The following is an 18071-nucleotide window of genomic DNA, read 5'->3' on the forward strand; positions in this document are numbered from 1 at the left end:
CTTAGTCTTGTCACACTGGTATTACATAACTATTATCATATTTTCTGTTATCATATTTTAATTTTATAATATTATGTTTGTTAATATCTTTTTATTACTACCTAAAAAAAAAAATGAACCATAACCAATTACAGCATTTGTTGTACGCTGCTATTGCCGGTATTTGCGGATCTTCAGCCGGATTATTCGGCAAAATTGGAATGGTAGTGGATAAAATTTTTAACAAAAACCAAGTACGTTAGTAAAAATCTTTAAAATTTGGTAATTTTCGTTACTGAACTGTTTCCCAATATTGAGCCAAGTTCTTATAGTGTGAAAATACTACATAACTATACTTTGAAACACAATGCCTATTAGATAATAAAGTTATGCTTGTAATCAGCACCAACTTGGAACCAAAACGAACACTACAATTTTTAACTCGAAAGCCTTTTTGCATCTTTTTTTCTTCATATATTGCATCAAGGTTTAAATAAACGTTAGGTCACAAACGGAAAAAATTAATGTAAAATACTGTTAATCATATAATAATATATTCTATTTAATATAAAAAATGATAGAAACATTGTCATTAGATTAGGTGAAATGTATTTTCCTTTGAATAGAGGTTTCACTGTACTATAAAATTATTTTAAGAAGTTTGTAATACTAAAACAAAATAACTTTATGTTGCTAAACGAGATTTCATTCTATATGAATTACTTATTAATGAAGTATTATTAATATATGTGAATATCTTATTGTTGTCAATTATATATTTTGTTTAAATCAAAGCAATGTTTAAAAAAGAATGGTTATGCTTAAATTTAATTTACGTAAAGAAATTAGTATTATAACATTACAAAACTTAAAAATTATATAACAATAAACACTTTTTCAAATTTAAGCCCTGTATTCCACTTTTAAATTTAATAATGTTCCCCTAAAAAATATTTAATATTAACATTAGCTTATGGAAAATCACATTTTTTTTTATAATTTATTTATATGCTTCAAATTCTAGCTCTCTAGTCTGCTAATGTTTACATTGTGTTAGATTAATAAAAAATAGAAAATAAATAGGATACAAGTGTTAAGTGAGTACATAATTTATTTCATAGAATTTATATTACATAGATTTAATTGTTTTGTGTATTTGGAATAGTTAATTTGATTTAAATTAATGACTCAAATTCAGTGGTCTTGAGGAAAATAATGATTTGTATTTTTTGTTTGGTTACTAGGGTGTCTTTAAATGAACATGTTCAGATGTTTGAAGTATATCTGGCTTGTTTGTAAGTAGGGCATTCAAGAAAAATATGGGTAATTGAGAGTTTGCATTAACATGTATCTCAAGTAGTTTCGGGTTCATCAAACATAAAATAAGAATGTGTCAGTCTAGTGTAGCTGATGCGTATTCTATAAAAAAATTTTGTTACTAGTTACTATAGTCTACTGGTATCTGCTTATGATGGTTTGAGATTCAGGTCAATTAGCTGTAGATGGTTTGAGTTTCCATAATTTGTTGGTTGCTTATCTTTTTTAGAGAGATTCACATTTTGCTTTGAGAGTATGAGTTACATCTTCATATGTTATATGCTGGTATATTACTATCTCGACAGATTCTGCTGCTGATGATGCTAGTTTGTCAGCAAGTTCATTACTAAAAAACCTATGTGGGATGGGATCCACAGAAGACTGATGGTTTTATTGCTTGTGAGTATTGTATTTATAAAGGTCTGGGCAAGATTATTTTTGGTGTGAATATTTGGGATTGATTTAACTACACTCATAGAAACTAAGAATGAGAATTTTGTTTTGGTTGATTGATAATTGATTGAATGATTGAATGGAGATTCATGGTTTCAACTGAGAAAAGAGAAAGTTTATAGAGGGTATCCTTTAAGGGATGTGTGATGGCAAAAGCAATTTTTTCATTAGATTAGAGGTATCTGTATATATGAAAATAATTGTGATATTTGTTGTTCATTATTTCATGAAAATTGTTAAGAATTGAATTATGAGAGGTTATTTTCTTGTTAAAGCTGACAAAGTTTGTGTTAGTTTTTATGTGGTGAAAACCTCAAGGAGGAATTGCTGACATATGATTAATGGGTTAAATGCTGTTGATTTTTATCAATATTTCTTTGAGGATATTATGTATTTTTAGCTACATTCTTATATAGTATGATACTATATGAATTTTATTGTGATAATAGTCATAATATGGAAGACATTAAAATTATATAACATTGCACTTAAAATCCACAATAGACATTAATAATAATAATTGTAGTGAGCATATAAAGAAATTATTTTTTTAGATATACATACCTCATTAAGTTAATCCAGGTAGTAGACTCCTTTCAAAGTAGATTAATGAATTTTAATTATCAGTTCTTTTAGGTGATATAATTTTATAATACTTATAGGATTATTTATTCTACTAGTTTTATTGCAGTGTTTTTCTTTTAATTTTCAATTAAGTTTAAAAAAACAATCTATTATTCATACCCAAATGGGATATAATTTAGTTAGAACTTATTGCCATTTTTCCTCAGAATAAATTAAAATAATTAAAATTAAATAAAAAAAGTTTAAATTTAATTCTGTGAAAAAATATAAAAATTAATTTGTAGTTTTCTAGTTCTAGTTGTAATTTTAATTTTTCCATTTTCATAATATTATATTTTCTCAATATTATTGACAAAATATGTCATTGATATATTTTGATGTAGTTATTATTTTATAGTTGTATATTTTATTATTTTGTAATATTATAGGTTATAATTGTCAATATAGTGAGATTCTTAATGATTGTTTTGGTTATTTTGTCTAATGTTGGTGTTTGGTTGATGTACACTAGATCATTACAGTTTGGTTCTACTCTTATTTCAACTGGCATAAGTATTGCATCAAATTATATTTTTACTGTACGTACTTATTAAAATTGTATTAAGTACCTTAAATAAATTTTTTGTATATTCTAAAAATATATTGAGTTTCATCATTAATTAATATTTTCAAATTCTTATATAAAGAAAACTGGGTGTTATTTATGATGGTAATAACAACCCCCAAAAATTCTTAAGGATGAATCTCAATATTAAATAGCAAAACTTTCATAAATATTGTCAACACAAAGTTGAACAATAAATATTTTTTATTCTAATATTGATCGTTATGATTTATAGATATTTTACTTTAAGATTATTATCATTAGTTAGATAGAAGCTTATGATGATAGAAAATAAAATATTGAGTTTTTTTTAGTTTGTCAATAGTTCATCAAAAAGGCGATTTAAACAAAAATTGGAGGCTCTAAAATTCATGTAGCCACTCTATACCAAATATTAAATACAGCTTTGAGCAAGCTTCAAAATAAAAATTGTAGATTTAATTAGTTTTTTATTAGATATAAGTAAAATTGTAGCACAAACTAATAAAATTCAATATCAATTCAAAAAGGTTGATAAATTTTAAGTTATAAAATTATTTGTTATTAGGGATAAAAAAAAAAATTAATTTAAATTAATTAATGAAATTTCCATTTTTTATATTAAAAATTTTTAATTATTATTATCTTGTATTAAATCAGGCGTTATGTTTTAATGTAATTGTCATACATTTTAGGCTTTAGCTGGAATATTACTGTTTGAAGAGAGTTTTTCAATCATGTGGGCTTGTGGTATTTTATCTATTATGTCAGGTGTTGTACTTATGTCAGTTTAAAATTTGTTTTGATTTGTGTATTTCATAAGTTAATTTTTTTGGATTTTAGTGTGCTAGTTGTATACTTTTATATTTTATTAAACTTAAAGAATTGTAATTATTTTGTATAAATAAATCTAAAATTATTTTATATATATATATATTTTAGCTCTTGAAGCTTAGAAGAATTCATTTTATATTTTTTGTTTAATCCTTTAAAAGTCTCACACTATTCTGAACTGTTTTTTCTTAATATTTCATTAAGAAAAAACAGTTTCTTAATGAAATGACACATAATACTTATAATTTTTTAATTATAATCGAACTAAAAATTCAAGGTCATTTTAATTTAGTTTTGGAAAACTGTGAACAGTTTATACAGTTTTATTTTCATTAAAATAATCTAATCCTTATTGTATAATAAGGTTTATAATTGTTAATAAATATACAATGTATATTTATTAACAATTATAAACCTCTGGATTCTTCAGCTAATTAGAAGTTAATTAGATATACAGTAGACTATTGTTATCACAGAAATGATATTTAGAGTAATTATAGACAAAAATGAATACAATATATTTGAATTGACAGATATTAAATAATTATTGACTACTACTCAGTCTTACGAATACTTAATATATGATTAGTCATATAGATAATCTTCATTAATCCATAATAATAATTAGTAAACAACTAGTTGAAATAAGCTATCTTAAACTTTTTAATTTAGATATTTTACAATCTAATGGGAGCTTTAATAAAAATGTTCAAGTGTACACTATTGAAATTATATAAAGATCAGATTAATTTATATTTATAACTATTCTTTATCATATTTTATAAAAAAGAAAATAAGAGATAGTAAGATACTTCTAGAAAATAATCTTAATTGAAATTTTAACTCACTTACAATATTTTTATGAAAGATATGGTTTTTGATTTTGTGAAAAACAAGTAGAACTATAAAAATACTGTTATATTTATTGTGAATCTGGCACTATACTCAATACAATAAAATCCACTTAATATATTACCACATCACAGTCTCTTTGTATAGATAACAGTATTATGATAAATAAGCACACATATATAAAATAACAATAACATGTAGGACTTTATGTAAATATTATGATATCTAAAAAGTTACATAAAATTAATTAACAATGTACAATTGGACGGAAAGATATTTTACTATTTACAAATTTTTACCAACTGTAATTAAATATTGAAAAAAATATTTACACTTGGTAAATCACTGCATTAATTTTAACAAATAATCAAGAAAATAAAATATTAATAATACACTTAAATGCAAATGTCTTTAAAACATAAAAGAAAAAAAGGTGGGTAGTAATATAAATAATAAATAGGTAAAGAATTCTCAAAACAATGGGAATATTAATATAATAATTAGAATAATGAAACTAATGGTTTTTAATAAAATGAACAAAATTTCCATACTTAGGAACATAACTTATAAATTTTGCTTTACTTCAAGTAATTCTGGATGATTTTCAACAATATTTAATAATATATTATCAATATAAGCACGAAGTTGGTCATTCACATCTTGTTGATCTTTTAAAGCAGTTTTCATCTAAAATTAAAAAAATATAAAATAAGCAGTTGATCATAATAGATATTGTAAATCTATTGCTTATAATATAAAAGTTTTAGTGTAAAAGCTTTAAGCATAAAATACAACACATGCACTAATATCTATGTAAGTCTTATACTGTAATAAAATTGTCTAAATAGAATATAAAATTCAGACTTAAATAAAACCACCAATGTAGTAGTTTTTATTGTAAAAAAAAGTTATTAGTATGCATGCAAAAAAAAAAAAAAATTATTTTAACTAATACTAACTAATGCTCAATACAAGTGGTGCTAATACTATTTAGAGTAAAATATATTTTTTTAATATAATTATTAATAATGACAATAAAAAGAGGATGAAGTTTTTTTCCATCAAATCTTCTAGTTTCTGAGAAAAAATTAATAAGTTACATCATTATAAAATATTGAAATAGTTTTTTTTTACCTTTTTAATATAATTTTTTGATGATTTAAAAAATGATTTATGCAAAATTTGAGGCTTATCTCTAAAGTTATTTTTAAACCTATTAATTTCTGCAATTAATAATGTATGACATTTTATAATTTTTTTTTTTAATTAGTTGAATAACTGAGTAACCAGATGTCATTAGCTAAATCAAATTTTTGTGCTTTATATGTCATGTAAAAAACATTAATTTTTTAATTCCTTGAAAAACTGTCTATTTATTGGTAGTAAATTAATAAATAAGAGATTAAACCAAAAATAGTTACAGTAAAAAGTTAATTTTATTTCTGAAATATGAACATCAAACTAAAATTTAATGATTTATTAAAACTGTTAAACTAAAGGGATAAGCCTTAAATTTTGCATAGCTATTTTATAAATAATCAAATTATAAAAGAAAAAATTGTTTTCAGTTTTTAATGATGATTTAATTGTTTAGTAAATACTTTACTATTAATCAGTAATTTTCTCAAGAACTAGATTTTTTTTGGAAAAATCTGAAGCCACATTCGTAATTAGTGTCAAAATTCCATATGGATTTCATCTAAATATTGTAGACGACAAAATGACAAAAAAAAAAAAATATATAGTTCTTGGTTTGGATAAGAAAATCATTTATATAAGTATTCAATATAAATCAGATTCTGTCCTATCACAATCAAATAAAGTTATAATTTATACATTTTTTAATAACGCAAACAAACAAAAAAGAAATATGTGATTATAAAATAAAATAAATTTACTTAAAAAAGATAAATACTTTTTTTTGAATGTCTTAATTAATAAAAAAAAGTATTGAATACTCCTTAGTTAATATTATGTGAGTATATGTTAACAAGAAAAATCATAAACATACATAGTAGTACTATCAGTACTTTGTTAGAATGAATAGCTTACAATAAAAATAAATTTGCTAACAAAAATTAACCCAAAGATATAACAATAAAATTACCTTTTTTAATTGTAAAGACGAGGGACTGTGCTGTGAAAACAAGCAAAAAAAAAAAAAAGTTAAAGTGTAAAATAACTACTATGCTAAGCAAATTTGCTTAAAGTTCTTCTCATTTTATAATTTAACTATCAATTTATCATACATAGCTGTTATACACACATTAAGAAATTATGCACACATTAAGATTTATAACTATTACATGAGACACAAATTAAGTTTATTATTTTTTGTTAAATTTGATTAAGACAAAATATAATATCAATATAATATATACTTACATCATCATGAGTTAATCCATCAAGCTCAGATGCTAGACTAGGAGATTCATTTAAAAGTATTCTTCCTTTTTCTATACTTTTGGCTATGGTAGATGATTGCAATTCATCATAAGAATCTTTTAGTGCTGCAATATAATTTATAAAATTACAAAATCCTACATACTTTATCAATAAAATATTTGAAAGAAAAAATTACATTGATTTTGATGTTTAAGAAATTCTAGTTGAGTAGTAAGTTCAGTTACATAAGGTGAAGGAGAATGAAGTTCAGTGACCATAGCTTCTTTTTCTATTCTAGATACTTCTATTTCTTTAGTTAAGCCTTCAATAATCTAAACAAAATAAATTAAAGCATTAAAAACTGTACAAATAAGATTTTTATGGATTAATGTATTATGTATAAAGTATTAATAATATAAAACATACTTCTTCATTTTCTTTAATTTGTTGTTTTTGTTTTCTTAATTCAGCTTCTAAAATATGTATTTCATCTTTGAAAGATTGTAAGCTAAGTTTAAGATCATCTACCCGGTTTTCAAGAACAATTTTTTCATTACGTATTGTTTCAAACATTGACTTATATTTTTCAGCCTCTAGCCGTACACTTTCTTTTGCCACTTTAAAATTTTGAAGTCTGTTAAAAGTTAAAATTTACTATCTCATATTTAAGAATTTATGGTAATCAGATTTACCTTATGGCACAATTATCAATATGCAATTGTTTTTCACGATCTACTCGAGTAACAAGCTCTCTATGTCTTCGTTCTTCAGATGCAAGTCTTTCTTCATAACGAAGCTCAGTATCTCGTAACTGCTCCTCAAGCATATGAACTCGGGCTTGTAAAGCAGCATTTTCTTCTTTGGTACGAGCATAACGTTCATCAGTTAATGTTTGGTTGTCAGCTAATACATTCATTTGTTTTTGTAGTACTTGAACCTAAAAAAAAAAAATTACTCATATGTATAAAAAATATATATAATTTTAAATGCAAAATTAGTTTTACTTTCTGTTTATTGATTACATGGCCATGAGAATTACGACATGCTTTTGGCAAGTCTAAATCATTAGGATCAACTAGAGGCATAAAAGAGTTACCAACAAATTCAAACTGTCCATCCCACATATCAAATTCCAGCTCAGGGCTGGTATCTAGATTATCCGCCTTTTTCGTGGACATTGTTAACAACAACACTATAACTATTAAACACAAACTACCAGGATATGAGTACGTGGACCCATAGCTTATCTGAACTGATTGCCACAGTAGTAACAATTAAATTAAATGGACTTTCTTCTCTCTCGTTTTTTTCTTTTTCATCATTATTTAACGCGTATTATTTAATAACATATACGATATTAAATATTTATCTTCAATTTTAGTAGAGAAATGAAAGCGTTACTAGCTTTCAATTGATGGCGGTGATTCAGAAAGTTTATAAATAATACTATACATCATATTGGACGAATGACAAAAAGTTATCATACAAGTTCATGTCATAGATCAAAGTCACCGTTTCGTTTTTCTACCCGTGCAACTATATTGTTCCCAACGTAATGTAATTTGTGTCACAAATACACGGCTATTATTAATTACGCAACTTATGAATAATATTACAATTGATTCAACGCGAATTGCAACAGAGGTACGGTTTCTGTTTAAAAATTATTCAAAATAATATTATATAGTTCAGTGAATAATTTGAATAGTATATCAGTTTTAAAGAGAAGCAACTATACGAATGTTAAGATAATTAAAACCGATTATATATAAGTCCCCTCTTTAAACGAGTGTTTATTACTGCACAATCATTTATCAGCAATTATTAAGTGACTGGATAGAGATGCCTATGTATCAACTAGAAGTACAATAGTTCATCGTGGATATACATAAATTTGGTAGACCAAAAACTTTAGAGTTTAAACACCTTAAGCATTCTAAGCATAGAGAAACTCCGCGACGCTATCGCTATTGAATAACGTATAAAATAAATCAGGTATATGATTGTATTTCATTAAAAAACATTTTCCCATTCATTAGAAAAATAAACCAGCAAATAAAACATAATTACATACTGTGAGTATGCAAAAAAATTTATTACTTGTTTGTTATGAGAATGACTGATTAGTCGAACATTGTACTAGTATTCTAAATGATTGAATAAAATTGTTTCAATTTGTTTTTCTTAAAAAATGTTTTTATAATAGTACCAAATAAACAATAAGGTTTTATTATTTCGTAAATGTTTAGTGACAGATGCTAGTACATAAAATAATTACAACAGAAAGATCCCGCTGTGCTAAGTTAAAATACATGTAAATATCTGTAAGGTCAATTGATAGATTTTTTCCATATTTTAATTTAATAACTAACAAAAAATCTTCTCTATAAAATTTTAAGAATATTTTTAACTATCTTAATCTTCAATCAAAAACATAGTTATATAAGAGAGACCTATATTTTAGTTATCATAATAGCTATTGGTCCATATAATGCTATTACTACCTATTATAATAGCTACAGTGAAACCGTAATATTAGGTACAAGGTTTGAATCACAAAGAATATAATATGTGCAATCTATATACCTAAAACGCGTATTAGAAAGGCGATAAGGTTATTGACATGAACCACAGCTCTCTTACCCTTAAAATAGGTAGATTTTTTTTTCGTATTAAGACAAAATTTCACAATTTTTCATAAAAGATATACCGAGTATTCTTAGGAAAGGGGACGAAATAAAGAAATCTTACCTTATTGTTGAGGTCGTGAACATCCTCTTCAATAGAAGTGTCCGAGTAAACATCGTCCGGAGTATCACAAATAGAACTGCGACCGGATGAATTAAAACTAGAGCTTCGATACAATTCACTGGAAAATAAAACAAAATGTTAAAATATATAAAAAAAAAAAATCATATAAATTATGTTTGTACAGTAAATATCATTTAGTTATGTTTAAGTACGAAAATAGAAAAACAATTTTTTTTTTTAATAGAATAAAATATAAATATAAATACATAAAAAATATAAGCATTGTTTGTAATGCATTACCTAGCGAGAGCATTAGAGCTGATCCTTTTGCCCGATCTGTAACAAAATATAAAAAAAAATTATATATATATATATATATATATATATATATATATTTATACCTATTATCTAACAAATATACAATACAACAGTATCATGCGTCTTAAATCTGTAATTTTAAGTATTAAAAAATATCATAAACATGGTGGTTTTATAACGGAACAGAATCTATTCATTAACATAATAAAAGAAAAATAAGGAAAGTAGCTTTCTTGCATGTGTAAAATAGCTTCCAATAACCACTAAAAAAACATGTAGTACTATCATTCTTGTAATTGCTACACGCTACTGCGAATTATGTGCACTTGCTTGAACATTTGAGAGTACGCAAGCGAGTAAATTATTTAATGGTAGTTATTAAATTTAAAAAAATGTTATTACTTACAATAGATAGCAAGAAATAATTGTATTTATGCTCGTAATTAAAAATTTGATTGCAAACAACATTTAATTAACTAAGTATGCGTATGTAATTTATGATACAGATTGTTGTATGGGATACCATAATATAATAACTGTATTAATTAAAGAGAAATGTGTTTTTCATTAAATGATTATCAATACTTTCAGTGTTATTTGCTCAAATACGATTTAGCCTTCAGTATTCTAATGCAATAAAAAAATGAGTAGTATTGTAAATACTGGAAACATTATAATAAATATCTACTTTTCGTATGTCTAGACAGTCTAGGCAAAGAAACCAGGGTTGTTAAATTTACTATTTATGTTTTAAATGTTAAAAAAAACTATTTAAAACATAAATAGATAATTTAAAACGTTTAAAATGGCCCATAAGACTAATGTAAAATTGGACATTTTTGCTGTTTAAAATTCATTTAAAACATAACACCCAGCGAAGAACCAAGAATAAATTTTAACTAAAGTAAAATCAGATTGTATTAATTACTTTTTTATAATCGAGCTTTTTCAAAAACTATATTTAGAATTCAAACAATTTATAAAATTCTATCAAGTTACATTTGAACATTATTAAACACATAAATGTAATTTATGTATTTAAAACACGAATAGCATCTAATTTTAGAAAATTTCAAGTTCGAAAATTAGTTAGGATACGAACCTTATGTTAAATAGAATAAGTTATATTGATTATTAAAAAAACTAGCGCTTATGACAAGGAAAATATGAAATTAATTATTATACACTATGTTTCTAAAATAGCTGAAACTCAAAAATTACATTCAAACGAGATTATCAACATAATGAAAAAAAAAAAGATTCTCAACATTTTCATTCAATTTTAAAATTGGGTTTGTAGACTTTTAAACTCTAAAATTGTATTATTTATCAAGACTTGATATTTACTTAGTAAATATATACAACAAAATTTAATACTAATATTAATTAACGGTCAATTTAACTTTTGTCGAAGAAAACGCTCGGTAATTCCAAGTATTCAGTGATATGATCAGGATACATGTGAAAAAAACCATCATCAGTTTGACAAAGAGAAATACTATGCATATGGAACATGTGAAATGTTTAACGTTATAGTGACCGTTAAGGGAAATGGCTGTTAAACGAAATGTATAGTTTCCTGAACACATTAGTTTATTTAACAGTTTCCCACGTGGATTGAGTTATTATAAAACTAAACTGTCTGAAATTAAAGAAATGTTATACGTAAACTGTGGTATATTGGTATTTAAACACACCAATTTGTTTAATATAAAATGTTTAATAGCTCCCAATTTAAAATTTGCAAAATTATAATTGGTTTACATCAAATTTTTATCATTAACCGCTCATTATAATTAGTTATGATTAAAAAACAAACACTTTACTAGCAGTAATAAATTATTTAGACAACGTCTTAATTTATTTAAATTAACTGAATTGATTAAATAGTCAAAAATGAGACACATACCTCCTCCAGGAAGAGGATGAATATTCTTGTTTCATTTCTTCGACTAGAAACACTAAGTTATATATAAAAAGAAATAATAAAATACAAATAACTTTATCCCTTTTATTATTTGAATTAAAGTATCTCTTTACAAAAATAATAAATGAATAAGTAATAATCGAAATAGCACTAGACCCCACAATGAATAGCAACAACACCGCCGGGGTGTCATTGTGAGACTACTATTCTTAGGGCCGACTTGAGTAGTACACATTCACTATTGACTATTATTCCAACAACGAACCGCCACCACTTCCACTCTATCACTATTGGTTGTTTCACCTTTCATTTTACATTATTTATAATTTGTTATTTTTTTACACTGGGTCACACACTCGTGTATTTTACACACGCTCTAGGTTACAATAAAAATCATATTTATCAGTAGTAAAGGCACGTGCCTGACATTACACAAGAAACCGCGAGAAGTTTATCGATACAGAATAAATCATAAATAAATATTTGTTCACGATTCAAAGAGACACAAGTGTATAAGCAAGAATACGTCATTGATACCTGTTAAAGTCAACTAATACAGCTGTTATTGTAAGTGCATAGGTAATTCCCGTCACGGTGAACTGAACGACCGGCAACGAACCCAAGGACGCTAAGGAATTTTTTTTAGTTTATTTCCATTATGTGTTGTGGTATTATGTCGGCGAAAATTCGTAGGAAATCTGTCTTGACCGAGGTTAACATTCAGAATTCACATAGATTTTTTTTTGTGCCCAAAAATGTTTGTAATAAAAATTAAAAGTATTAATATTTTACTTAAGAGTGACAGTGAACGAATTTATGGAACAAATTACGACTATTATTGCTAGATTTTTTAAACAAAAAGGTAAAAAATACAAAACATGGCATAATTAATTGAAGAATTAAGTTTTGTAATGATGTTTGAAACATGACGATTCGAATTTATTTTGTTTGTAATTTACTGAGTGATAAATAACGTTTAACTAAATTGTTACATAATAAATTACCTATGTTCGATTTCATTAACTAGTGCAATCTGTTTTATTTTTGTTTAAAATAAAAGTTGTCTCTCTCATTATTATTTATAAATATAAGTTAATGATGATCATATAAAAAGCAATCGTGATAATAGTTAAAATAAAAAAAAAAAATCAAATAGATTATGAATTTTAACTGTAGAATAACTTCAATGATGTTCGTGGTGTAATAAATTATACTATATTTTAAAACAAAAGTTATTATCATTGATAATAAAACACCAGTAGCAATGGCAAATGAATATTTGTACAAATCAAAATTGTAAACATTTGTTATATTCACTAGTTAGAGCATTACTTAATAGAATGTTTTATGATACTAAAATATTTCCATCTAACATGTTACCACAACTTCGTGCAACAGAGCTATAATGAAAAGTCACCGAAAATAAACGGAGACCCAATAAGAGTATAAAAATACTCTGTATTAAATCAAAGAGAATTATATTCTAAGTTATTGATATTGTATGTTATTTCTGACTTCCTGTTTAGTTTTTCACACGATTAAATTACGTATAATCAATGCTTATTATATCAGCAAGAATGTAATAGACTTTTTTTCTAAAGTGAACTACTAGATGATTCGCAACGCATCACATATAGTCTAATTATACAGTAAAAACGTGACAAATTTTTAGTATTTAAGTTGGGTATGATTGTAACAATATTATCACAGACTTAACAGATCGTCGGAAATTGTATAATTTTACAACCTACGCTAATCGTATAAAATGATAACACATAATATTATCGTCACATTGTCTTTCTTTTAAACAACCGGCCTTCTATTGTTTAAACAGAATATCCGTTCAAACACAAAATCGAGATAAACATCTCATGTCGACAGGATTCTTTCAGATGGCCGGCGATAAAAAAAGCAGAGACGTTATGCTCATTAAATAACGTACAATAGTGAGAAGAATATTTTATTCGAACTGGTAAAGTAATTACTTAATCACAAAGTCAAAATCATATACCTATTCGGCATCAATATGTGTTTAAATACAAAATCTAAAGATCCTCTTACGAAAAAAATTTATTTAACGATTATATTTTTTCATCCTGAAATACTAATAAGATTTTTTTGCTATGATTTTTGGTGATACAATTTATATTTACATCCAATGATACAGATTTATCCTGAGCAGACGAGTTATATCCTGTATAATAGTTAGTATGCGTTTTCAATAGAAAAAGTGATTACAATTTTGTCTAAATTAAACATGTTTTTTATACACAGTAAAATTTCACAATAGGGTTGAAATTAATAACACATAATAACAAGCACAAGAAAAGTATAAAAAAACTAATAATAGACGACGGATTATATTTAATGTTTTGTAACTCAATAAATAACTAAAAAGGTTTATTATTGTTTTCAACTAAACGGTTAATAACAACTATTTTTTAATACTTTAATTTCAGTAAAGAACTCGTATGTGTAGGCGCCGCACACATTATCAGTAATTAGATGTAAAAAAATTACTGGCAAGTGTTCGTATCGAATTCAACGGAGGTAATTAAAATTGATATAATGATTTTACCTACCTACTTACTCATTTTGTAGAATTTTATATACTAATAATACACACTGTACAGGTAAAATAGTTCTATTAAACACAAATAAACGGCATTAAATGCAGCCGTATCATGCACAAATAAATTTCTGTAAAAAAAGCATAGCGAAAAAAACCCATAAAAGTAAAATATTTGGAGCTAATATGTGATTTTATTGAAATGCGTTTATAAGGATAACACGTTAAATCTCATTTGTCTCGTAAGTCAACCTCGAATAAGAATTTTTTTTTTAAGTAGGACGTAGTTAAAACCACGACCAAGAAAGTGTGTAAAATCATTGGCGTACGAATGCCAAGCACATTTGGAGTTCAATGCAAATATCGCGTCACAACGTAGTCACGAAAAATATAATGTTTCTCTATGCCGTCAATGATAACGGTATTTATCCCATGATAACTACTCTAAAAGATAATTTAGTATGGAAATTTATACTTACGAATGTCTCATAGAACCCCATTTTCTGTTAGGTAACACTTCAGTACTAGAAAAAATAAAATTAATAATTACAACAAATTCAAGGTAATTTGTCTGAAGTGCAACTACAATTGCATTATTTAAATGCAGTAATTATAAAATTAGCTTTTTTAAAATTCCAAATAGGAAATTTATTGTAATCAGTTAGTATAACCGACATAATTAATAATAACTGATTATTACTTGTTTCCGTTAGTTCTCCTCAAACTAGTTCTTAGCCACGTATTCCTTTTTAAACCCAGTTGGTTTGGATTATTATTTTCAATGCCGCTAAGGAAAATATTGAAAAAGTTAATTTAAAATTAAAAATTCTAAATTCCATTAGCCACATCACAGCTTACTTAACACTAATTATAGGTGATGACGTATCCATGACGTTGTCTCCTTCTCCGTAACACTCGTAGCTTTCCTCTTCGGACATACTCGAAAACTGACTATTAAAAGACATAACAATATAATCGTTAGGTACGTGATTTATCGCACAAGTATAACTAAACAAAATACCTGTTATTTGTCGAGTTGGAATCCGTATTGCCGCCGTTCACAGCAGTGGAATCTTCTATGTTAAGTTTGAATTTAGGATTATCACCTTTGTTGTTGTTGTTGATAATATTTTCCTCTTGCAATTTGGGCGCCATCATCCTAGCCAAAACCTAAACAGAAATAATAATTTCATACATAATTCCAATAATAGTCATTGCGTTAATAATTATTTTCATATTAACTAATGATACCTCAACACTAATACGTGAAACAAATAAAAGGCAAAAACAGCATTTGGATGTTCAATACCTATGCGATCATCGTCTAGTCGCATTTGTTAATAGTTCTTATTATTGGAATAAAATGTATGTGTATACATGTATATCTGATAATAAACACTACCCAAATACAAACTATTATAAAGCAACACGAATAAATAAATGCTTATTATGTTAAAATAAATTCAAATACATATTTCTATTCAATTGTGATGGTATATTCATGAAGCTTCAATAAAGATAGAAAGAGTTATAAGACAGGTTCCAACGTGAGGATGATTCGCCAGTTAATTTGCAAATAGTATTATTGAAAAAAAATGTTGCTCGATAGTACATACCATAGTCATAACTGCAACCTTCGCGATTCGCCTACAACAACCTGTAAGTCTTAAAAATAGTTGATGTTTAAAATAATAGTCACTAGAAAACTTCTCAACGCCGACCGAACTAATACTGAGTAACAATAATAAGGCCTCCTACGCTTTTATACATCATATGGTTACCTACGCTCGTGTTTGCATTCTATATGGGTACTAAGGGGTTGTTTGTTGTAGGGGTAGTTGTAATTTTTGAAAGGTGACGGGCACGTGTTTTGAAATCACCAAGCGGCAGGGCAGATGCACGACGTTGTTAATAACGGAACAAGCATACACATAGCACAGCGTGTCGATGGTAGCGAAAAGAGGCATACTGCATATAGTATATCACATTTTGGGTTTTTTGTTTTGCAGGGGAAGTTTAAGAAAAAAAGTAAAAGGAAGTGTCTCGAGTATACCGCAGTCAATGCAGCTGTGTTCAAAACGCGTGTGCTTAGAGATATGGCACGTTCCACAACACTTCCGATCAGGATGTGGGAGTGAGTGATTTCCTCCCTTTTGAACAGTCCTCGGTTTTCTACAGTATGCACATCAAGCAGTTTTCGTCATTCAGGAAATGACAGCAGTCTGCAATTAAACTTAACCCAGGTGTTTCATAATAATAAATCAGACCATTAGTTTTAAAAGAACTCGATACTTTTACTTTATCAATTCTAATTCACTTGGGGCTTTTTAAAAATATGATTAACTTCAAACTGCACTGATGAGTAATAGGACTACATCTAATAAAACTAGATTCATGTAGTTGAAATGATTTGATCTTGTAAAAGCCTTATTAGTTTGAAGTTAAAAAATTGAATTTTTTAAAACTAAAATAAGTTGAAATCAAAAATATTACTCTTTTATTTTTACATAATATAATTTTAAAAAGTTGTGAATATCAATTGAAAAAAAAAATTCTAATAAGAATAAACGAAAACTATGAAAATATTGTCATTTAAAATTAGTAAATAGACATCAGTATTTATTGTCTTAAACTCAAAAAAAAAACTATAAGGCCTAGAGAGACAATATAATATTACAATAATAATGAGCGATATGAAATAAACAGTAAATAAACTTGATATGAGAAAAATAAATATCATTTAATTTTAGTCAAAAGTGTCATAATATTTCAATTTTTGATAAATATATAATAGTTGGGATATTTTTGATAATCCTATCAATAGCACAATCTAATAATGGAAGAATTGCCAGCAATTACTCTAAAATTATTAATACCGCCATGTAACTGATTGATCTACTATTCGTTTATTGAATTAGCGTTTACACTTATAAATACGTAATATCTGAAAAAGTAAATTCAAAAATAAATTGATGAATAATAGTGTTCTGTAACATATATAAATGATATATATTCTTTCTTTTTGTATTAAATCTTATTTTATTTTATCTGTTTTTATCAGTTGAATTTCAATGACCACATATTATATCAGTAATTCATATATATAAATAGAGATATATATTTTATGTTGAACAAGGTCAATGCTTTATTATTGTTATTGTTTATTACATAGCATGTTTTTACATCAATTATTTAGTGGTTTTTGTTTGTTGCAATACATTATGTTCAAATTAACTGATCCGCGTTTTAACGTTCATATTTTCTGAATACAAAAAAAGGACCAAGTGTTTGGAGCATCTGTTTTATGTACAAAAAACAAGTCTGTTATAATGTATGTTATTAATGGCTCTTTAGAAGATTTTAAAATCGTTATATTATATATTTCATTAGGTATTGACTCAATGCATTCAACACTAATATTATAATAAACGCATGATCTATAAGAAAAAATCAAAATAAATACAGAAAACAAACAATTTTGGTTTACAATACTGCCCAACAAAAAAAAAAAAAAAAAA

The 18071-nt window shown here is 25.8% G+C and overlaps 2 protein-coding genes across 5 annotated transcripts in view; one reads left to right on the forward strand and one right to left on the reverse strand.

Moving 5' to 3' along the window:
- On the forward strand, window positions 1-3841 carry LOC126900513 (uncharacterized). 2 transcript variants are annotated; one of them, XM_050676284.1, is made up of 3 exons: window positions 1-233; window positions 2763-2912; window positions 3253-3586. In XM_050676284.1, exons 1-3 carry the CDS (start codon window positions 114-116, stop codon window positions 3313-3315), a joined length of 333 nt encoding a protein of 110 aa, XP_050532241.1. In that variant the 5' UTR covers window positions 1-113; the 3' UTR covers window positions 3316-3586. The 2 variants fall into 2 exon arrangements, with proteins under 2 accessions (XP_050532241.1, XP_050532240.1); XM_050676283.1 differs by lacking the exon at window positions 3253-3586 and adding an exon at window positions 3613-3841 and having other exon boundaries at window positions 14-233.
- Window positions 3842-4654: 813 nt separating this feature from the next.
- The window catches only part of LOC126900502 (rab11 family-interacting protein 4), a 16530-nt gene continuing 3113 nt past the window's right edge, over window positions 4655-18071 (reverse strand). The window contains exons 1-13 of one of the 3 annotated variants that reach the window (XM_050676264.1): window positions 16170-16299; window positions 15575-15723; window positions 15412-15504; window positions 15254-15340; window positions 15033-15077; window positions 10040-10075; window positions 9740-9857; window positions 7681-7925; window positions 7415-7622; window positions 7185-7320; window positions 6989-7113; window positions 6711-6740; window positions 4655-5290 (exon numbers count right to left, since the gene is read on the reverse strand). In XM_050676264.1, the coding sequence (XP_050532221.1) occupies window positions 5168-5290; window positions 6711-6740; window positions 6989-7113; window positions 7185-7320; window positions 7415-7622; window positions 7681-7925; window positions 9740-9857; window positions 10040-10075; window positions 15033-15077; window positions 15254-15340; window positions 15412-15504; window positions 15575-15723; window positions 16170-16178 (1404 nt within the window). In that variant the 5' untranslated portion in view covers window positions 16179-16299 and the 3' untranslated portion in view covers window positions 4655-5167. Of the gene's footprint in view, window positions 5291-6710; window positions 6741-6988; window positions 7114-7184; window positions 7321-7414; window positions 7623-7680; window positions 7926-9739; window positions 9858-10039; window positions 10076-15032; window positions 15078-15253; window positions 15341-15411; window positions 15505-15574; window positions 15724-16169; window positions 16300-18071 lie in introns of those variants that run through there. The other 2 variants (XM_050676265.1, XM_050676266.1) reach the window with 2 other exon arrangements.

The sequence above is a fragment of the Daktulosphaira vitifoliae genome, unplaced genomic scaffold, assembly GCF_025091365.1.
Source record: "Daktulosphaira vitifoliae isolate Bord-2020 unplaced genomic scaffold, ASM2509136v1 Scaffold_3, whole genome shotgun sequence".
Classification (NCBI taxonomy): Eukaryota; Metazoa; Arthropoda; class Insecta; order Hemiptera; family Phylloxeridae; genus Daktulosphaira; species Daktulosphaira vitifoliae.

Coding starts and splice junctions, on each gene's coding strand:
- LOC126900513 (XM_050676283.1), top strand. CDS start 114: ATGAACCATAACCAATTACAGCATTTGTTGTACGCTGCTATTGCCGGT. Junction 234..2,762: donor AAATTTTTAACAAAAACCAA/GTACGTTAGTAA, acceptor GTAATATTATAG/GTTATAATTGTCAATATAGT. Junction 2,913..3,612: donor CATCAAATTATATTTTTACT/GTACGTACTTAT, acceptor CATACATTTTAG/GCTTTAGCTGGAATATTACT.